This window comes from Rhinopithecus roxellana, chromosome 10 (genome assembly GCF_007565055.1).
Source record: "Rhinopithecus roxellana isolate Shanxi Qingling chromosome 10, ASM756505v1, whole genome shotgun sequence".
In the NCBI taxonomy this organism is placed as follows: Eukaryota; Metazoa; Chordata; class Mammalia; order Primates; family Cercopithecidae; genus Rhinopithecus; species Rhinopithecus roxellana.
Window position 1 is genome coordinate 139,285,421 of NC_044558.1, and position 20,098 is coordinate 139,305,518.

General features: G+C 42.2%; 1 protein-coding gene across 4 annotated transcripts in view; it reads left to right on the forward strand.

Annotated features, from left to right (window-relative positions):
* Positions 1-20,098, forward strand: part of BICD1 (BICD cargo adaptor 1) — a 266,606-nt gene that overhangs the window by 104,850 nt on the left and 141,658 nt on the right. For all 4 annotated transcript variants that reach the window (XM_030939518.1, XM_010370979.2, XM_030939519.1 and 1 more), the window contains exon 2: positions 635-847. In XM_030939518.1, the coding sequence (XP_030795378.1) occupies positions 635-847 (213 nt within the window). The remainder of the gene's footprint in view (positions 1-634; positions 848-20,098) is intronic.

Sequence of the window (20,098 nt, forward strand, 5' to 3'; positions counted from 1 at the left end):
CTCACTCTCCCGTTCTTCCCACCCCATTCCCACCCACCCCATAAGTAACCAGTTTAGTTTCTACTTTTTTTCTCCTGTATTTCTTTTTGCACAAATAAACAGACATATATGTTTTCTTATACAGAGATGATATTCAGTGTCTTTTTTTGTGGTACTGGGCAATTTAAATGCTGTTTGGTAATTTTAAGTCTTAAGGATACTGTTTATAATTGGACTGTCCTTACTGCCAATATATTAGAAAGCACACTAAATGATTGTTTTCTTTTTTGTAAAATATTTGTGGAATTTTTTAAAAAATGAAGATGACATGAATTTTGATGGGCTTATTAGCACTGAACTATTTCTTGATAAGAGTTGTTGAGAAAAATGAGAACATAAAGCAAGCAACGTTTTTCAAGTTTTCTGTAATGCATTACATCTTTTTTCGCAAGGTATTTTAAAATTTTCTTTTTCCTTGTTAAGTGAATTGAATTATTTCAAGCATCAATGAGAGCTGCTAGACTGTTATATTTCGGGGGTCTTGCACAGTAGCTTTTCTTACACATATAAGCAGAATAAAACATTTTCCCAAGTCTGAAAAGAGGGCTAGGATGCATTTCATTGTGCACTCTGTTTCTTCCCACATACTCTGCAGGCATTTGGGCAGTCCTTCTCCATCCACCGGAAGGTTGCTGAAGATGGAGAGACTCGGGAGGAAACACTTCTGCAGGAGTCAGCATCAAAGGAGGCTTATTATCTGGGGAAGATCTTGGAGATGCAGAATGAGCTGAAACAGAGCCGGGCTGTGGTCACTAATGTACAGGCAGAAAATGAGAGGCTCACCGCCGTTGTGCAGGATCTGAAGGAGGTAAACAAACAAACTCCCTATGAGACATTTGTGAGAGGGAGAAATAAGAAAGTTCTCTCCATAGCAGAGAGGAATAACACTTTTGATTTAATCAGAGGAGCTGTATTAAGCACAAAACAACTAATACTGAGCTAGCAACTTTTCCGTATTTTTTAGTGAAATGATAACTAGCTTGTTCTGAGATGAGCTTTTCTCTCTTTTATTGTTTCTTGAGAATTAAGTTTTGTATGTATTGTGGACTTGGGAAATGGCTTTACTATTTCTGCAAAGGTGTTTTAAAAAGACAGTGACCTTAGCACTTCCTCCCTGCATTACCTGGTTTAATACAATGTGGAGAAGAACGGTTGGCTGTAATGCTCTGTATCAGCCCCAATACCGACTGACAGTGGTGTTGGCTCAGGACACTGCTCACAGGGAATGACAGCCTAGGCGAGTGTCCTGAGAAGTCTTCGAGTCTGGTGATGCAGATCCCCAAACTATTTTTCTGGTTATAGAGAAGGCAGCAAATTACGGCTGGAATGAATTAGGTCAGGGAGTCTCTCTTGGTCTGTGAGTGTTGAGCATCCACGGAACTCACTATTCCTTGTTAGCTTTTCCAAGGCAGCATCACCTGCCATATCATTTTCAGACTGGCAGAGTCATCCTTTAGTGGATGATGTTGGAAACAGAGATAGCCAAAAGTAGCTTCATCTATCAAACCCCTGTAAGAGCATTTTTGGAAACTATATTCAATCATTCACTCCGTATTTTGATATGAAAGCTGTAGAAGAGACACAGATGTCCTCTAACTCCTACACCAATGCAGTGGTGATTGACAGGTCCACAACCAAATGGGCTCACTAGTTGAGCATTTTAGTGATAGAAATATGTAGGATGAAAATATTCTTCAATATTGTAAACTATAAGAGAAGTAATCCACATTTGAAATAAGTGACATATTGCAAATAGGGTTTCACTTTTATAAGATATAAGTTGTCCGGAATTTATTGGAATTTTCTAGATAATTTACATTTACACATGTTCATATTACAATGAACTAATGAACACTGACAGCAAGGTTTCTGGTTTACTTATCTCATTATCTTTGGATATGCCCAAATATAGCAATATGACTTGTGAAGACAGAGAAAGCATCCAGTCAAGTGGAAGTTAGTGTTGAGTACTGAGAAGAACATGAGACAGTTTTCAGGATACCAGGGCCTCCTCATTTCCCTCCGACGTGAACAACTATTAAAACCCCAGCTACTCTTTGGTTCCTTCTTTCTGAGACACGGTGTCACTCTGTTGCCCAATCTGGAGTGCAGTGGCACAATCCAGCATCCACTGCAGAAGTGGACAGAGGGTCATGTGGAGCCAAAGCCCAGCATTCTGGATTAAGCAAGTCACCAAACATTTGCAGGGAGCAATCTCAGCAGCCATGAGCAGCAGGGTCACGTGCAAGTTGGCAGAGAGGGCGTGGCATAGGCAACATGAGGACCATGTGCACATGCATGGTTTATGGAGAAGGATGTGAACAATGAGTAGAGCAGTCTTGATGGCCAATTGGATGGATCCTCTGAAAGCTGCAATCCCCATTGTGTAGCAGCTGCAGCTGAGCCAAGAACAGCCAAGGTTGAGGATGGGGCAGGGAATCCACAGATGCTTTTCTGGGTGAGTCAAGGTGGTGATGATTGATGGAGCATCCTCACTTACACAGCCGCGCTTGAGGGCAGTTCCAATGAGTAGATTTATGATGAGTGGCAGAAGTTAATTAAGCATGAAGTTACAAGTTAGGAATGAACGGAGGCAGCAAAAGAAAAACAAATTGAGGAGCCTTTCATTCAGATCAGTTCTCAAACTTGAAGGAACATCTGAATCACCTGGAGAACTCATCAGCCTATGAACATGGGGCCCCCTCCCAGAGATTCTGATTCAGTAGATCGAGGTAGGACCCAATAATTTGCAACTCTAACAAGTTCCCAGGTGATGTGGGGGCTGCTGCTCTGGAAACTACATTTTAAGAACCACTAATTTAGATTTTTTGGCCTGTCAAAGTTGAGGAAGGCTCACAATTGGGACATTGCTATAAGCACCATGATCTCCTGAAGAAATCAATTGGTTGTGACCCTTCAATTTTTATACATTTTCATAGCAGATTTGCAGTAAGAGAATAACTTGTTATATCCACATTTAGGTATTTTTGATCTAAAACAGCTTGAGGCACTTTAGCCTATGAATGTGTTTCTTCAGATTTGTCAGGTAACTAAAAGAAAATAAAAGGTCTTGTGTTTCGTGTGTGCCAACAATGTATTTGTTAATGTTCTTTCTGATGGGGTGAGAGCTGGTAATATTACTATAACCCTGAGTTTTTGTTTTTGTTTTTAATCCAGCAGATACATTTTATTTCGCTGTACCTAAGACAATTATTATTAACATTTAGAGCTAACATAAAAGGAGACTAGGAATAAATTGTATTTTTTGGTGTATTGATACAGACTTTTAATGGTTGGTATTAAGTTGAAATCTCAGATCTGATTTCCTTGTAAGCTCAGTTTTATTTTTTGTACTATATGCATTAACTGATGTACAGCTATTGGAAGAGAGATCATGTAACTTAGAACAGTTATGACATAATGGACCATGAGAAATGTGCAAGGATAACCAACCCAAAATATAGTAAATGATCAGTTTGATAGAAGCTGTGTATTTAATAACTTAATTAATGAGATCATTTTTCTTTACTAAAAGGACTCATTTCCTGTGTCAGTAATATTGTTGTCCTGGCAAAGGCATGTGTGCATGCATATGTGTTGGGTGCAGTGTGAAAGATTTACCCGTGTGTGTATGTGTTTGTGTGTGATTACAATGTCAAATTCTCTTCCATAAATAGTAGTTACAGGATAGTATGGTGAAAAATGGAAAAATTACTGAATTAGGTATTAGAAAATCAGTATTCTAGTCAGCTCTGCTGAAAGTGTTAGTATTAAATTCATGATGTTTGTAAAATAATATTATATTAAGATTATATTGATATAGAGTGAATATGTAATAAACATAAGCAATTATCATTAATAATGTTCTGCATCCTCCAAAAATATCATTAACAGTATAACTCATTATGTAGATCTATGTTCTTAGGGTAAGGAAAGATGAGATAAATATCTCTTTGAATTTATCACCTCAAAAATTCTTTCTATCATGATATGAATCAGGCAGTAGAATTACACATTTTTATTTCTGCCTTGACTGTTGAGAAGCTCTGGGGCTATGCTTAAGTATAAAACACTAACCTAGGGTTTTTTTTTTTTTTTTTTAATCTATTTCTCACTTTTAAACATTTTTATTAGCCTTATTGTATATATGAATTTAGTGGTAAACTGCTTAACATAATTTTATAGGTCGGGCGTGGTGGCTCATGCCTGTAATCCCAGCACTTTGGGAGGCCGAGGCGGGTAGATCACGAGGTCGTGAGCTCAAGATCAGCCTGGCCAAGGTGGTGAAACCCCGTTTCTACTAAAAATTTAGCCAGGCGTGGTGGTGGGTGCCTGTCCCCAACTACTCAGGAGGCTGAGGCAGAGAATTGCTTGAACCCAGGAGGCAGAGGTTGCATTGAACCGAGATCGTGCCACTGCACTCCAGCCTGGCGACACAGCGAGACTCTGTTTCAAAAATAATAACAACAATAATAATTTTATAAAATCCAGGGAGTATAAAGAAAAACTGGTCACCCAAATTGGAGAACCAAATTAATAGTTAAACTTAACCTAATTAGGAGTTAATCCTACAGGGCCAATCATAGACAGAGTGGAGAAATCTCTGAGTTCTCTTGACACAGCATTATTTTGGTAAGAGCATAAAGAAAGCAGATTGCTGTAGGGTGTAAACAGATATTTAGTAAATAAGTTTGAATTTCATTTTTTCTATCTTCAACCTGTAGGTATAATATACTAGAAGATAGCCTAAAATTTGGGTAATATTTACTTTTATACTTATTTGTACTAAACTAAACTAAAATCCACATTAATGAAACCATAAAATAGGTTAATGAAACTGAATACAACTTAATGCTCCCAATTACCAGTTAATGTCTCAAATATAAGATATGTTAGAATTGGCCGGGCGTGGTGGCTCAAGCCTGTAATCCCAGCACTTTGGGAGGCCGAGACGGGTGGATCACGAGGTCAGGAGATTGAGACCATCCTGGCTAACACAGTGAAACCCCGTCTCTACTAAAAAATACAAAAAACAAGCCGGGCGAGGTGGCGGGCGCCTGTAGTCCCAGCTACTCAGGAGGCTGAGGCAGGAGAATGGCGTGAACCCGGGAGGCAGAGCTTGCAGTGAGCTGAGATCCGGCCACTGCGCTTCAGCCTGGGCGACAGAGCAAGACTCCGTCTCAAAAAAAAAAAAAAAAAAAAAGATATGTTAGAATTAACTGCAATATTTACAAAGTATGCAAAGCAGTTATGCAGTATTCCTAACCAGAATTGGTATATATGTGATAAAAAGATGTCACATAAGATAGGTGCCTTCAGGTGGAATGCAGAAGATTGGAGTTATCAAATGAATTATTGACCTTAGTAGAGGTTAAGCCTATAATTTAAAGTGAAAATGACAACATTTATTGAGTGCCAGACAGTGTTCTGAATACCTTACATGCCTTAACTGCTGAATTTTTCTAACAACTCTACTGAGGCAATTCCTTTTATATTCTACCCCTATTTTACTGATGGGGCACATGGATCAAAGAGAGGTCAGATCACTTGTCCAGAGCACGTGGGTACCAAGTGACAGGCCATGATCTGAACTCAGGAACACTGGCTCTGATGCGCCATTCTTTGCCATGTCACCATAGCTGCCAAGAGCACAGGTTTCCCTCTTCCGAACCCTGCCTCAAGCTAATGAAGTTTCTAGAAAAGTATATGAAGTTCTAATATGATAGCTGCTATGGTCTGAATGTGCCCCTTTCAAATTCATGCACTGAAACTTAATCATCAATGTGATAATATTAGGAGGTCAGGCACTTAGTGAATGAGATTAGCGACTTTATATAAGGGCTGGAGGGAACTGGCTAGGCCTTTTGGCCCTTTTGTCCTTTCCAGCATATGAGGACACAGCATTCATCCTCTCTGGAAGGCACAGCAACAAAGTGCCATCTTGGACACAGAGAGCAGCCCTCACCAGACACTGAACCTGCCAGCACCTTAATCTTAGATCTTCAGCCTGTAGAACTGTGATCAATAAATTTGTGTGTTTTTAAAAATTCTTCTTCTACAAGGTTTCTTCTATAAGGTTATTTTGTCTGTGTTGAAAATCGATTTTTTAGTTTAGTTTACCTTTATCAATGATCTTAGCTAGATCTCTTGGATCACTTACTGCGTCAGTTAATGACATCAGCACTTGCTACTTCACCTTGCGCTTTATGTTATGGAGATGGCTTCTTTCCTTCAACCTCATAAACTAACCTCTGCTAGTATCAAACTTTTCTTTTGCAGCATGTTCACCTCTCTCAGCCTTCATAGAATTGAAGAGAGGCATCCGGGTGCGGTGGCTCATGCCTGTAATCCCAGCACTTTGGGAGGCTGAGGCGGGTAGATCATCTGAGGTCAAGAGTTTGAGGCCAGGCTGGCCAACATGACGAAACCCTATCTCTACATTTTTAGTAAAATTAGCTGGGCGTGGTGGTGCACGCCTGTAATCCCAGCTACTCAGGAGGCTGAGGCAGGTGGATCATCTGAGGTCAAGAGTTGGAGACCAGGCTGGCCAACATGACGAAACCCCATCTCTACATTTTTAGTAAAATTAGCTGGGTATGGTGGTACACACCTGTAATCCCAGCTAGAGTCAGGAGAATCGCTTGAACCCAACAGTCAGAGGTTGCAGTGAACCGAGATCACACCACTGCACTCCAGCCTGAGTTACAGAAAGAGACTTTGTCTCAAAAAAAAAAAAAGAATTAACGAGAGCCCTTGCTCTGGATTAGGCTTTGGCTGGTTTGATCTTCTATCCAGACCTTTCTTCATGTCAGAAATGAGGCTGTTTCACTTTCTTATCATTCATGTGTTAATGGAGTAGCACTTTTAATTTTCTTCAAGAACTTTTCCTTTGCATTCACAATTTAGCTAACTTGGCTAACTTAACATGGCTAATTTGGCATATGCTTCATCATTTCTTCCTTTCCTTGAAAGTATGATTCTTTCACTTGGACACTTTGGGGCCACTGTGGGGTTATTAATTGGCCTAATTTCAATATTGTCTTATGTTAGGGAATAGGAAGGCCCAAGGAGAAAGAGATGGGGAATGGCCAGTCAGGGGGGCAGTCAGAACACACATGTTTATGGGTTAAGTTTGCTGTCTTACATGGATGTGGTTCATGTCAATATAACAGATAAAATAATAATGAAAAAGCTTGAAATATTGCAAGAATTACCAAAATGTGACACAGACACACAAAGTGAGCACGTGCTGTTGGAAAACTGGAGCCAATAGACATGCTCAATGCAGAGTTGTCACAAACCTTAAATTTGAAAAAAAGAAAGAAAACCTTGCAAAGATCAATAAAACTAATCACAATAAAATAAGATGTGCCTGTATTTGATACATAGGAGATTTGGTAATAGTGTGGAATTAGAAATCAGGAACTCTGGGCTGGGCGTGGTGGCTCACGCCTGTAATCCCAGCACTTTGGGAGACCGAGGCAGGCGGATCATGAGGTCAAGAGATCGAGACCATTCTGGCCAACATGGTGAAACCCCGTCTCTCCTGAAAATACAAAAATTAGCTGGGCGTGGTAGCGTGTGCATGTAGTCCCAGCTACTCGGGAGACTGAGGCAGGAGAATTGCTTGAACCTAGGAGGCAGAGGTTGCAGTGAGCTGAGATCGCACCACTTTACTCCAGCCTGGCGACAAAGCGAGACTCTGTCTGAAAACAAAAACAAAAACAAACAAACAAACAAAAAAACCCCAGAAATCAGGAACTCTGAGTTCAGGTCCCAGCTCAGCCGTTTTACCAGTTGTGTGATTAAACCTCTCATTTCCTGTATAAACATTATAATACTAACACCTCTCCTACACTTCGTGATTTTTATGCAGATAAAATGAGATGTTTTCCATGAAAGTGTCTTAGAAGAAATAGAGGACTTTGTAAATGGTATTTACTGTTTCAAAGTTTGGTTGTCAAACTTATTCACACATAGGAAAACAGAAGCTCTATTTGGTTGGAGCAGCATAGGAGGCCCCAGCACCATCCGACAGTAGCAAGAAGTCATGGCTGACATCCTGACACCAAAAGAGGAAATGGAACACACATTTACAAAGAGGAGAGCCATCTAGGTATCTTCCTATCACTATAAACACCCTTTCATATCTGGCTAGTCCGTGAAAAAATCCTTGCATTATTACCTAGTACAGCACTGGATGTTCTTGCCGATGACCTGAATCATAGGGAAAAGATTGAATTATTTAATGTATCCAGTAAAAACCAAAGTATTTCTTACAGTCTTTGATGTTTCCTTCTGAGTAATTGGTCATTGGGAGCTGTGGTTACACATAGCTGAGTGAAGCTGACATTTCTGTGAAGGCATGGCTTGGTTCTAGCTGGAAAGTTTTCTGTTTCCTGGCCTGTCCCTGTGTCCTCCTCTCCATACTTGTTGGGAATGGACCTCGTACCTCTCTGGAATAATGCAGTGCACCAAACAGTGGAGAACTTTCGTTGTTTTTAACTGATTTACGTAACTGATCATAATATCATAGCTAACATTTATTGAGCTCACCATATGCCAGGTGTGAAGCTTCATTATTGCATTTAATTCTCTCAACAAACTTGCAGCGCATATGCGATTCCACAGGAGAGAGCTGTATTTCTTTTGGTTGAAAAGTTCTTTCTAACACTTGCTGAGCTACAGTAAACAAATATGTCTGTTAATGCCATTGGGAATTTGAAAGCAAAGTCTTAACAAAATACAGACAATTCATTTTTGAATAGTTGTGATTTGATTATGCTTTTGGGGAAAATCAGATAACAAAATGGGTTTGTTTGTAAGGATTAGTTTGCAATTTAGGCTCATAGAATTTTTTTGTGTGTGTATACAGTTCTATCAATTTTATTTTATTTTATTGAGATAGAGTCTTGCTTTGTCACTCAGGCTGGAGTGCAGTGGTGCAATCTCGGCTCACTGCAACATCCACCTCCCAGATTCAAGCGATTCTCCTGCCTCAGGCTCCTGAGTAGCTGGCATTACAGGTGTGCACCACCACACTTGGCTAAATTTTGTATTTTTAGTAGAGATGAGGTTTCACTATATTGGCCAGGCTGGTCTCGAACTCCTGACCTCAAGTGATCCACTCACCTCAGCCTCCTAAAGTGTTGGGGTTACAAGTGTGCGTCACTGCGCCTGGCCAGTTCCATGAATTTTAACTCGTAAATAGATTCATATAGCCACAACCACTATCAGGAGGCAGACCAGTTTCACCACTTCAGAAACCTCCCTTGGTCAGTGCTACTCTTTGTAGTCAAAGCCACTCCTACCTCAGCCTCTGATAACTAGTGATCTATTCTCTATCACTATGGTTTTGTTTGTTTTTTTTTCTTTTCAGGAATGTCATATAAGTGGAATAAAACAGTATGTAACCTTTTGAGATTGGGTCCTTTCTCTCAGCATAATGCCTTTGAGATTCATGTAAGTTGTTACATGTGTCAATAGTTTGTTCCTTTTTATTGCTGAGTATTATTCCACTTTATAGATATATTGTGGTTGCCTTCATCAGTTCACCTACTGAAGAACAGTTGAGTAGTTTTTAGATTTTGGTGATTACGACTAGAGCTTCTATAAGCATTCATGTACACTTATGTTTTTGTGAAGTCTTCATTTTTTTAGAGTAAATACTTAGGAGAGTGGGAATGCTAGGTCATATGGTAAGTCTATGGTTAAGTTTTCCAGAGCAGCCGTACCATTTTGCTTTCCCACTACCAATGTGTAAAAGTTCCTGTTGCCCCTATTCTTTCCAACCCTTGGTATTGACAGTTTTTTGTTTTGTTTTGTTTTTGTTTTGTTTTTGTTTTTGTTTTGCTTTTTTGAGACGGAGTTTTGCTCTTGTTGCCCGGACTGGAGTGCAGTGGCGTGATCGCAGCTCACTGCCTCCGGGGTTCAAGTGATTTTCCTGCCTCAGCCTTCCAAGTAGCTGCGATTACAGGCACCCACCACCACACGTGGCTAATTTTTTAATGTTTTTATAGAGACGGATTTCACCATGTTGACCAGGCTGGTCTCAAACTCCTGGCCTCAGGTGATCCCCCCACCTCGGCCTCCCAAAATGCTGCGATTACAGGCGTGAGCCACCACATCCAGCCCGGCCTTGACAGTATTTTTACAATTTTAGCAACTCTAATAGGTGTGTAGTGATATCTCATTATGGTTTTAATTTGCATTTCACTATTGACTAAGAATATTGAACATCTTTTTGTGTGCTTGTTTGCCTTCCATATATTCTCTTTGGTATAGTGTCTTTTCAAGATTTTTGCCCATTTTTAATTGGGTGTTTCTTTTCTTAGGTAAGTTTTTTTGTTTTGTTTTGTTTTGTTTGTTTGCTTTGAGACGGAGCCTCACTCTGTTGCCCAGGCTGGAATGCAGTGGCACGATCTCGGCTCACCGTAGCCTCCACCTCCCGGGTTCAAGCGATTCTCCTGCCTCAGCCTCCTAAGCAGCTGGGACTACAGGCACATGCCACCATGCCTGGCTGATTTTTGTATTTTTAGTGGAGACAGGGTTTCACCATGTTGGTCAGCTGGTCTCAAACTCCTGACCTCAGGTGATCCACCTGTCTCGGCCTCCCAAAGTGCTGGGATTACAGGCGTGAGCCACTGCACCTGACCTATTTTTAAATTTTATATTAATTTATTAACTGGATTTTTGTCAAATAATTAGAGAATTCTCTTTAAATAGCCATCTTCTCACTTCACACTTAGTCTGGGAAAAAATGAGAGCAAATTTCCGTGCATCAGGGAGCATATCACCAGCCAGGCATGAAGCTTAAAGGGAGAGTGCAGGCTGAGTGGCCAGAAGGCCATGAGCATCCCACAGGGCCAGGCCAGGCCCCAGGCCTCAGCGACCCTTCTCCCAGCCCACCTAGTGGCCCTCAAATTCCATGATGGGACAGACATGCATTCTCCTGTCCCAGTTGAGAAGACTCTTCTAGACGGAAGGGAGAGGAGAAAAGGCATAGGAAAGAAATCCCAGAAACACTAGCAGGGAAATACAGGAGCTTCCTCCCCAGATGTGGTGGCCTTGCTCCTGACACCACCCAACCCCTGGAACTCTTCAAGGACGGGGAAGGCCAGTGTGCCTGGGGCTGGAGCCTGGCTGGGAAGGGAATGTGGGCTCACAGTTTCTGGATGGTGGCCTTCCACAGCTTGGCACAGACCAGGGGAAGGCATGTGAGGAGGGCCTGGGGAGGTCCTGGGGGAAGATACACAGCTCAGGAGGTTGAGTATAAAGTGGCTGCCAGACCAAGGGAGCTGGATGGACTGTGAAGGAGGTGGCTGGAGAGCCTCCTCCATGTGAAGCTACTAGAGCAAAAATAGAAAAAGGGGGACACCCGTGCCCCAGAAAAGAGCCCTAAAGATGGTAACAGGGAGCATGGCTGAGCAGCGCCCTGGATTCTGAACTAGTGTGGGAAGTGGGGGCACCTCTCCAGAGGCCAGGGGCCTCTCTCTTCCTTCATCACCAGTTGCTGGTAACTTTACAGTCAGACTTGAAGGAGGAACAAGGCCCTCTGTCGCCTCCCCTAGCCTCTGATGCTGCCCCAAGGGGAGGGGTAGGAGCAGGCAAAGAGGGCGGGAAACAGGGAGGTGGGAGGGGGTCTACTGGTCTTCTTATTTTCAGAGGAGGGAGCTGTAATAGTGTAGTGGCAGAGGCTGGTTCCTCAGTATGTAGGTGTTGTGTGGGTTGCCCAGCACTGACAGTTGCTTCTACAGCTCTGGCTTTGGCTGCCAGAGCAGAGGGGCCAGGGCCAATGGGGCCACTGACCAGAGGTTCCATTAGCCCAGATAGGGCAGTGACAGGGAATGCAGGCATCCCATCGCCCCATCCACCATGGGAGGTCATGGATAGAACTCAGATGGGGACTGTGGATTGGGGCAGCCAGAAGGGCAAAGGTATGTTCCATTGGTGACTGGCAGAGGAAAGACATAGGCTCTGTTGGGTATGTAAGAGTACCCATAGGCTCTGTTGGGGGCCTCACCCGTGGAGGCTTGAAATGCCACCTGTAGCATTCATTGCCCAAACTGCTATAAGGTTAACTTGTATGAAGCCCAGGCTTCCCAGCCATCTCCTGCTTCACCCTTCACTGTTCTTTTGAAGTAGTTTGCAGCAAAAAGGCTAGTTGATGTCACAGTCTTTCATCAGGTGGAAAGGCATCTCGAAGGCCATCATGGAGTTCTTCTTCTAGGACAGAAAGATGAGCGGTAAGGGGTAAGGTAGACGATGGCTTTCTTGGTCCCTTTGAAGGACTCTGGCAAATTCTTCATGTCATTGAACATAAGTTCCACATGGACATAGGACATTAGGATGCTCTTGGTGTTCTTGATCACTCTGCCACCCTTTGAGTGATTCTCGTTGAGTGCCGTGGTCTCTTGGAAAGGGGTCCTAAAACTCTTGATGCAGGGCCTTGAGTTCAATTTTGCATAAAGGAGTCAGTTTAGATTGAGGTTCCTTTTTATGGCATATAAATGTCCAATTGTCCATTTGTTGAAAAGACTGCTCTTTCTCCGTTGACTTACCTTTGCACTTTTGTCAAAATTTATTGGCCATGTTTGTGTAGGTCTATTTCTGGAATCTGTATTCTGCTCTATTGTTCTGTGTGTCTATCCTTTCACCAATACACACTGTCGTGAAGTCAGAGAGGTAACAGGAAGCCAGATCGTGTAAGGCCTTGTAGACCATTGAAAGGATTTAGGCTTTTATCTTAAGTGAAATGAGAAGCTACAGGAAGGTGTTGAACAAAGGAGTAACCTGACTTTATTGAGGCAAGGATAGGAATGTGAGGTTACTGCAGTCATCCAGATATGCAAAAATGGTGGTTTGGACCAGGATGATGGGTAGAAGTGGTGAAAAGTACTCATATTCTGAATAATTTTTGAGAGTGGCCCCAATGGGATTTTCTAATGGGTTGAATGTAGAGAATGAGAGATAGGTATGAGAAAAGAACTCTAGTCTGAGTAAACCCTCAGACTTGACCAACGTGAAAAATGGAGTTATCGATTGAGATGGGAAAACCTTCCAATGAAGCACATTTAAGGAAGGAAGGTCAGAAGTTCAGTTTTGAACATGTTAAGTTTTAAATTTCTATTAGAGGTCCACCTGTGGATGTTGAGTGAATAGTGGGTAATAAGGGCCAAGACTTTGGGAGAAAGGTCTGGGAATTGAGGTATACATTTTGGATCCCAGCCGGGCGCCTGGGATCACGCCTGTAATCCCAGCACTTTGGGAGGTCGAGGTGGGCAGATTACCTGAGGCCAGGAATTTGAGACGAGCCTGGCTAACATGACAAAACCCCATCTGTACTAAAAATACAAAAAATTAGCCAGGCGTGGTGGTGTGTGCCTATAATTCCAGCCACTCAGGAGGCTGAGGCAAGAGAATTGCTTGAACCCAGGAGGTGGAGGTTGCAGTGAGCCAAGATTGTGCCACTGCACTCCAGCCTTGGCAACAGAGCGAGACTCCATCTCAAAACAAAAACAAAAACAAAAAATTTTTGGATCCATCAGTAGATAGATGCTATGTAAGGCTGTGGCATTAGTGAAATCACCAAGGGCAGATATGTAGAGAGAAAAGGGCAAGCATTGAGCCCTGGGTCACTGCGGCATTGAGAGGTGAGGGGAAAAAGAAGAAACTGGTAGAGGAGACTGAAAACTAGTAGTGAGGTAGAAAGAAAGTAGAGAATGTTTTCTGAAAGCCAAATAAGAAAATGGTATCCAGGAAGTAAATGATCAACAGTGTGGATACAAGACGAGGACATATATTAACCATTGCGTTTAGCAATAAAGGGTCATTGGTCACCTCAGTGAGAGAAGTTTCCATAGAGTGTTGGGAGAAGCAGCCCGAGGATAGTAGGTTTAAGAGAGAATAAAAGGAGAGGAATTAGCCGGGCGCGGTGGCTCACGCCTGTAATCCCAGCACTTTGGGAGGTGGAGGCGGGCGGATCACGAGGTCAGGAGATAGAGACCACGGTGAAACTCCGTCTCTACTAAAAAAAAAAAAAATACAAAAAAATTAGCCGGGCGCGGTGGCGGGTGCCTGTAGTCCCAGCTACTTGGGAGGCTGAGGCAGGAGAATGGTGTGAACCCCGGAGGCGGAGCTTGCAGTGAGTTGAGATCCGGCCACTGCACTCCAGCCTGGGCGACAGAGCGAGACTCTGTCTCAAAAAAAAAAAAAAAAAAAAAAAAGGAGAGGAATTGCAGACAGAGAATAGAAGTGTTTTTCATGGAGTTTGTTTGCAAATAGGACCAAAGAAATGAGGAGGTAGCTAGGGGACAGATGGGCTCACATGCAAGTTGTTGGGTTTTGTTCCTTTTTAAGATGGAAGAAAGAACATTTGTGAATGCTAATGGTCATGACCCCATAAAGTGGGAAATTTTAATGATGTAAGAAGAAAAGACAAGAAAACCTAGAGCAATTGATTTCCTTGAGTAAAGGAGAAAGGGATGGAATCTAGTACAAAAATGGAGGGATTGCCCTTTAGAAGGAGCTAGAAAATTTAACGTATGGTAATGCGTGGAAAAGCAGAATATGTGGATGCGGATGCCAGCACATGGGTAGATGTGAGTGAAGCGAGTCCTCTTCAGTCTGCTTCCATTTCCTCACTGCGGTGGAAGCAAGGTCAGCAGCTGATAGGGAAGGTAGGGGCGGGACTGAGATTTGAAGGGACAAAAGTGGGCGATAATCACCTGGGAGAGTGAACCACGGGAGTCATGGGAGTGAGTGCCTTCTGTAGGAGAGAAGATCCCTCGGAAAGAGGAATTCAGGGCTAGATGCAGTGGCTCATGCCTGTAATTCTAGCACTTTAGGACACTGAGATGGGAGGATCGCTTGAGCCCAGGAGGTCGGGGCCACAGTGAGCCAAGGTCACACCACTGCACTCCAGTCTAGGCAACAGAATGAGACCGTGTCTCAAATAAATAAAGAAGCAAATAAATAAATAGGAATTCAAGAATTGAGATCATCTCTGTGGGTATTGAAACTGCCAGGAATTAAGACCAGAAATTCTAGAGATGATGGCAATGGCAATGAGAAATGAAGGGGAATGAGTTGGTGTTTGGTAGGTCACGGTAACAATGCTAGATAGTGGATGATAGAATCCGATGACATGAGGTTTAAAGCACAGGAGTTTTAGAGAGGAGAGAGGGAGAATGAAAGCAGCCACATGGAGCAAAAGGGGCATCTGTCTCAGGCCCAGTGGTATGGGAGTGAAATAGTCAGCACTTCAGAGGGCTGCGGGGAAACAGTGTCCTCAAGGGAGAGTCAGGTTTCCGTTAAAGGAAGGTGCAGTATACACATCTGTGAAATTATCATGCTGACTGCTGTCATCTCATCTGCTCATAGAACCAGTGAATATTGATTGGTCATAAAATGCATACATTATTTTAAGGAGCATGGACATTTAATTTCTCTTTTTAAGGACTTGGAAATATTTTTTCCTATGATTTGGAAAGTGATATATTTGTCAATGAGAAAGAATACAATAGCTTTTTAATAGTTCACAAAATGATGTCAGTTGCTCGTTATTCAAAAGTATCTTTAGCCTTTTTGAGGTTATTTTGGGGAGACAATAAGGACAGGATCTTCATAATCCCAAATATTTGGGAGAAAACTTCAAAAATTAAAGCATATTTATGCTGAGCATGGTGACTCATGCCTGTAATCCCAGCACTTTGGGAGGCCAAGGTGAGCAGATCACTTAAACCAGGAGTTTGAGACCATCCTGGGCAACATGGCAAAACCCTGTCTCTACAAAAAATACAAAAATTAACAGGGCATGGTGGTGTGTACCTGTAGTCCCAGATACTTGGGAGGTTGAGGCTGCAGTGAGCTGTGATCATACCACTGCACTCCAGCCTGAGTGACAGAAGGAGACCCTGCCCCCCACCCCCTCCTCCAAAAAAAACATATTTAAATATTTCTGGAATCCAAATGTTGAACATTATTTGGACACAGTTTCAAAATGGTACCAATTCTTTTAATTTGTGACTGCTTTATTTCTGCATTAGACAATGAGAAGGGGCCGAAACTTCTGGCCTGATATGACAGTGACATCAACCTCTTGTGTAATAGCCTGTCATTAAGCCAGTGCCAAATGGAAAATGAAATGGGAAATGGCAGAGAGCGTTACCCAGGACATACTGTAGAAATGGCAACTCTGGCACTGACATGGGTTTTAAAAAAATTATGTTTTAAAAGTAATCTTGCTGGGAGGCCAAGGCAGGCTATCACTTGAGGTCAGAAATTTGAGACCAGCCTGGCCAATATGGTGAAACCCCATCTCTACTAAAATACAAAAATTAGGTGGGCGTGGTGGCGGGCACATGTAACCCCAGCTACTCTGGAGACTGAGACAGGAGAATTGCTTGAACCCAGGAGGAGGAGGTTGCAGTAAGCTGAGATTGTGCCATTGCACTACAGCCTGGATGACAGAGAAATATTCTGTCTTTAAAAAAAAAAAAAAGTAATCTTGCACATTCCCTTTACTGTTTTTCCAAGGTCATTACATTTTTATCTGTTATTGTTCACCATTTAAAACTAAGCAGTGGAAAGCAGGCTACTTTTTAAAAAGTAGAACTGGTATGGTGTACTTAGCATATATATAAGGATGTCTGTCCTCTCTCTTGCCTCCCTCCCTCCCATTCTTCCCCCTTGCTCCTCCTTCCTTCCCTCCCTCCCTCCCCTTTCCTATCTTTTGAATAGGGTCAAAGACCAATTTTTAACTTCTTGGACCATAAGAATAAAGATCTGTGCACAATCCATTTTGTACATATTGATTCTTGGACTAAAAATAGCTTCATTTGGTTTCAAACTTTTTCTCCCACCCTAAGTTCAGGTTTTGTTCCCTGTGCAGCCTGGTAGGCGGAGAAGTAATGCATAGTCAGCGTTTCATCTGAGATGCTTACTGGACAATTTTAATCTTTTTTTTTACATCTTGACCTCTATTTCCAAAGAACATCCCAGTTGGCAGGTCTAGCCTGATTAAGATTCCATTCAGGCATTTAATTCTCCTAAGGGAATTTACAGCTTAATCTAACAATCAAGGATACCAGAATCTACTCAGGACTTAATTTCTTGAAGGTTATAGGAAACATATACTTGAGCAACCTAATGAATGAGCTTAGTGATATCATAATGAATTTTTATATATAGCTCAAATTACACTTTTTAATGCATATCCAACAAACATATTTTTAAAAACAAATACTGTAGACTGAACTGTATTAGCTGTATTAGTAGATCCAAATTTAACTTTCAATTTGAATTAAATTAGAACACTATGCATCTCATAAGATAGGCTATACATTGATTACCTAGTTAGCCAGCTTCCATTATCACCACTTGTTCAGGAACACTAAAAGTACTTATTTAGAAATAGTTTTCTGATATAGTTTTGGTTTCACTAAGACAGCTTTTTAAAAAGCAAAATTAGGCAAGGTGTGGTGCTCACGCCTGTAATCCCAGCACTTTGGGAGGCCAAGGCGGGCGGATCACCTGAGGTCGGGAGTTCGAGACCAGCCTAACCAACATGGAGAAACCCTGTCTCTACTAAAAATACAAAATTAGCTGGGTGTGGTGGCTCATGCCTGTAATCCCAGCTACTTGGGAGGCTGAGGCAGGAAATCACTTGAACCTGGGAGGCAGAGGTTGCAGTGAGCCAGGATCGTGCCACTGCACTTCAGCCTGGGCAACAAGAGCGAAACTCTGTCTCAAAAAAAAAGAGCAGAATTATAACTAAACACCACTTTTTTTTTTTTTTCTCCCTGGAGTCAGAGTCTCTCACTCTGTTGCCCAGGCTGGAGTGCAGTGGCACAATTTTGGCAATCCTCCTGCCTCAGCTTCCTGAGTAGCTGGGACTACAGCCGTGTGCAATTACACCTGAATAATTTTTGTATTTTTTGTAGAGATCACCCCATGTTGCCCAGGCTGGTCTCAAACTCTTGGGCTCAAGGAGTCTGCCTGCCTCCGTCTCCCAAAGTGCTGGGATTACAGGTGTGAGCCACTGTTGCCAGCCTAAACATCTCTTCTGAGGCTGTCACAATATATATTATTCTCACAGCCTACAGTAGATTATAGACATCTAGAATATAAAAATCTATTTCCTGATAGGCTTAGCACACAATATTCCTACAGTTGTTTGAAAACATACATATTAACAGAGTGACAATATTTATAGGCAGAATTACTCATGTGTCTTATTGTAGCTTACACGAGAGTGTGTCTGTCTAAGAATGGGATAGAGGTTGGTCTGTAAAAACAGGTGGCTCACAAGCTTTCTTGGATAGTTAACTCAGCAGTTAGAATGAAGGACGTAAAAGAACCTATCAGGATAACACCTGCTCTCTTGCCCTCAACAATAAATGATAATGAATCTAGGCCCGGAGTGGAATAAAAATCTTGTATCATCTTTGAATTAGTCTTTCACTGGTAGTGCCTTCCAATGAAATGATGTTTCACAACCTTTTCTTCATTATCATCTCCGAAAAGAGCCTTCATGGCTATTTTTTTTCCCTAGTTGCCACAAAATTAAATACAGGCATACTGTGTCTTACTGTGCTTTGCTTTCTTGCTCTTGGCAGATATTGTGTGTTTTTTTTTTTTTTTTACAAGTTGAAGGTTTGTGGCACCCCTACATTGAGCAAGTCTACTGGGACCATTTTGTTTTCAACAGCATATGCTCCTTTTATGTCTGTGTCACATTTTGGTAATTCTTGCAGTATTTCAAACTTTTTCTTTCTTTCTTTCTTTCTTTTTTTTTTTTTGAAACAGAGTCTCCATCAGCCACCTAGGCTAGAGTGCAGTGGCGCGATCTTGGCTCACTGCAACCTCCGCCTCCCAGGTTCAAGTGATTCTCCTGCCTCAGCCTCCCAAGTAGCTGGAACTATAGGTGTACGCCACCACACCTGGCTAATTTTTTTGTATTTTTAGTAGAGACGGGATTTCACCATATTGGCCATACTGGTCTCAATCTCTTGACCTCGTGATCTTCCTGCCTTGGCCTCCCAAAGTGCTGGGATTACAGGCATGAGGCACCATGCCCGGCCCAAACGTTTTCATTATTGTTGTATCTGTTATGGTGATCTGTAATCACTGTCTTTGATGTTACTATTGTAATTGTTTTGGGATGGCATGAACTGCAGCCATATAAGACTTAATTGAGGCCAGACACGGTGGCTCACGCCTGTAATCCCATCACTTTGGGAGGCTGAGGCGGGCAGATCACAAGGTCAGGAATTCGAGATCAGCCTGACCAACATAGTGAAACCCTGTCTCTACTAAAAATAAAAAAAAAATTAGCTGGGTGTGGTGGTGGGTGCCTGTAGCTCAGCTACTTGGGAGGCTGAGGCAGGAGAATTGCTTGAACCTGGGAGGCAGAGGTTGCAGTGAGCCAAGATCATGCCACTGCACCCCAGCCTCAGCGACTAGAGCAAGACTCCATCTCAAATAATAATGATAATAATAAATACTTAATTGATATTTCATCCATAAACGTTGTATCTGTTCTGAGTTCTCCACCTACTGGCTATTTCCCATCTTTCTCCTCCTCCTCAGACCTCCCTATTCCATGAGACACAACAATATTGAAATTAGGCCAACTAATAACCCTACAATGGCTGCTACATGTTCAAGGAAAGGAAGAGTGGCACGTCTCTCACTTTAAATCAAAACATAGAAATGATTATGCTTAGTGAGGAAGGCATGTTGAAAGCCTAGATAGGTCAAAAGCTAGGCCTATTGTGCCAAACAGCCAAATTGTGAATGCGAAGGAAAAGTTCTTGAAGGAAATGAAAAGTGCTATTCTGTTGAACACACAAATGATAAGAAAGTGAAACAGCCTCATTGCCAATATGCAGAAAATTTGAGTGGTCTAGATAGAAGATCAAACCAGCCGTAACATTCCTTTAAGCCAAAGCCTAATTCAGAGCAAGGCCCTAACTGTCTTCAATTCCCTGATGGCTGAGAAAGGTGAGAACCTGCAGAAGAAAACCTTGAAGTCAACAGGGGTTGGTTCATGAGGTTT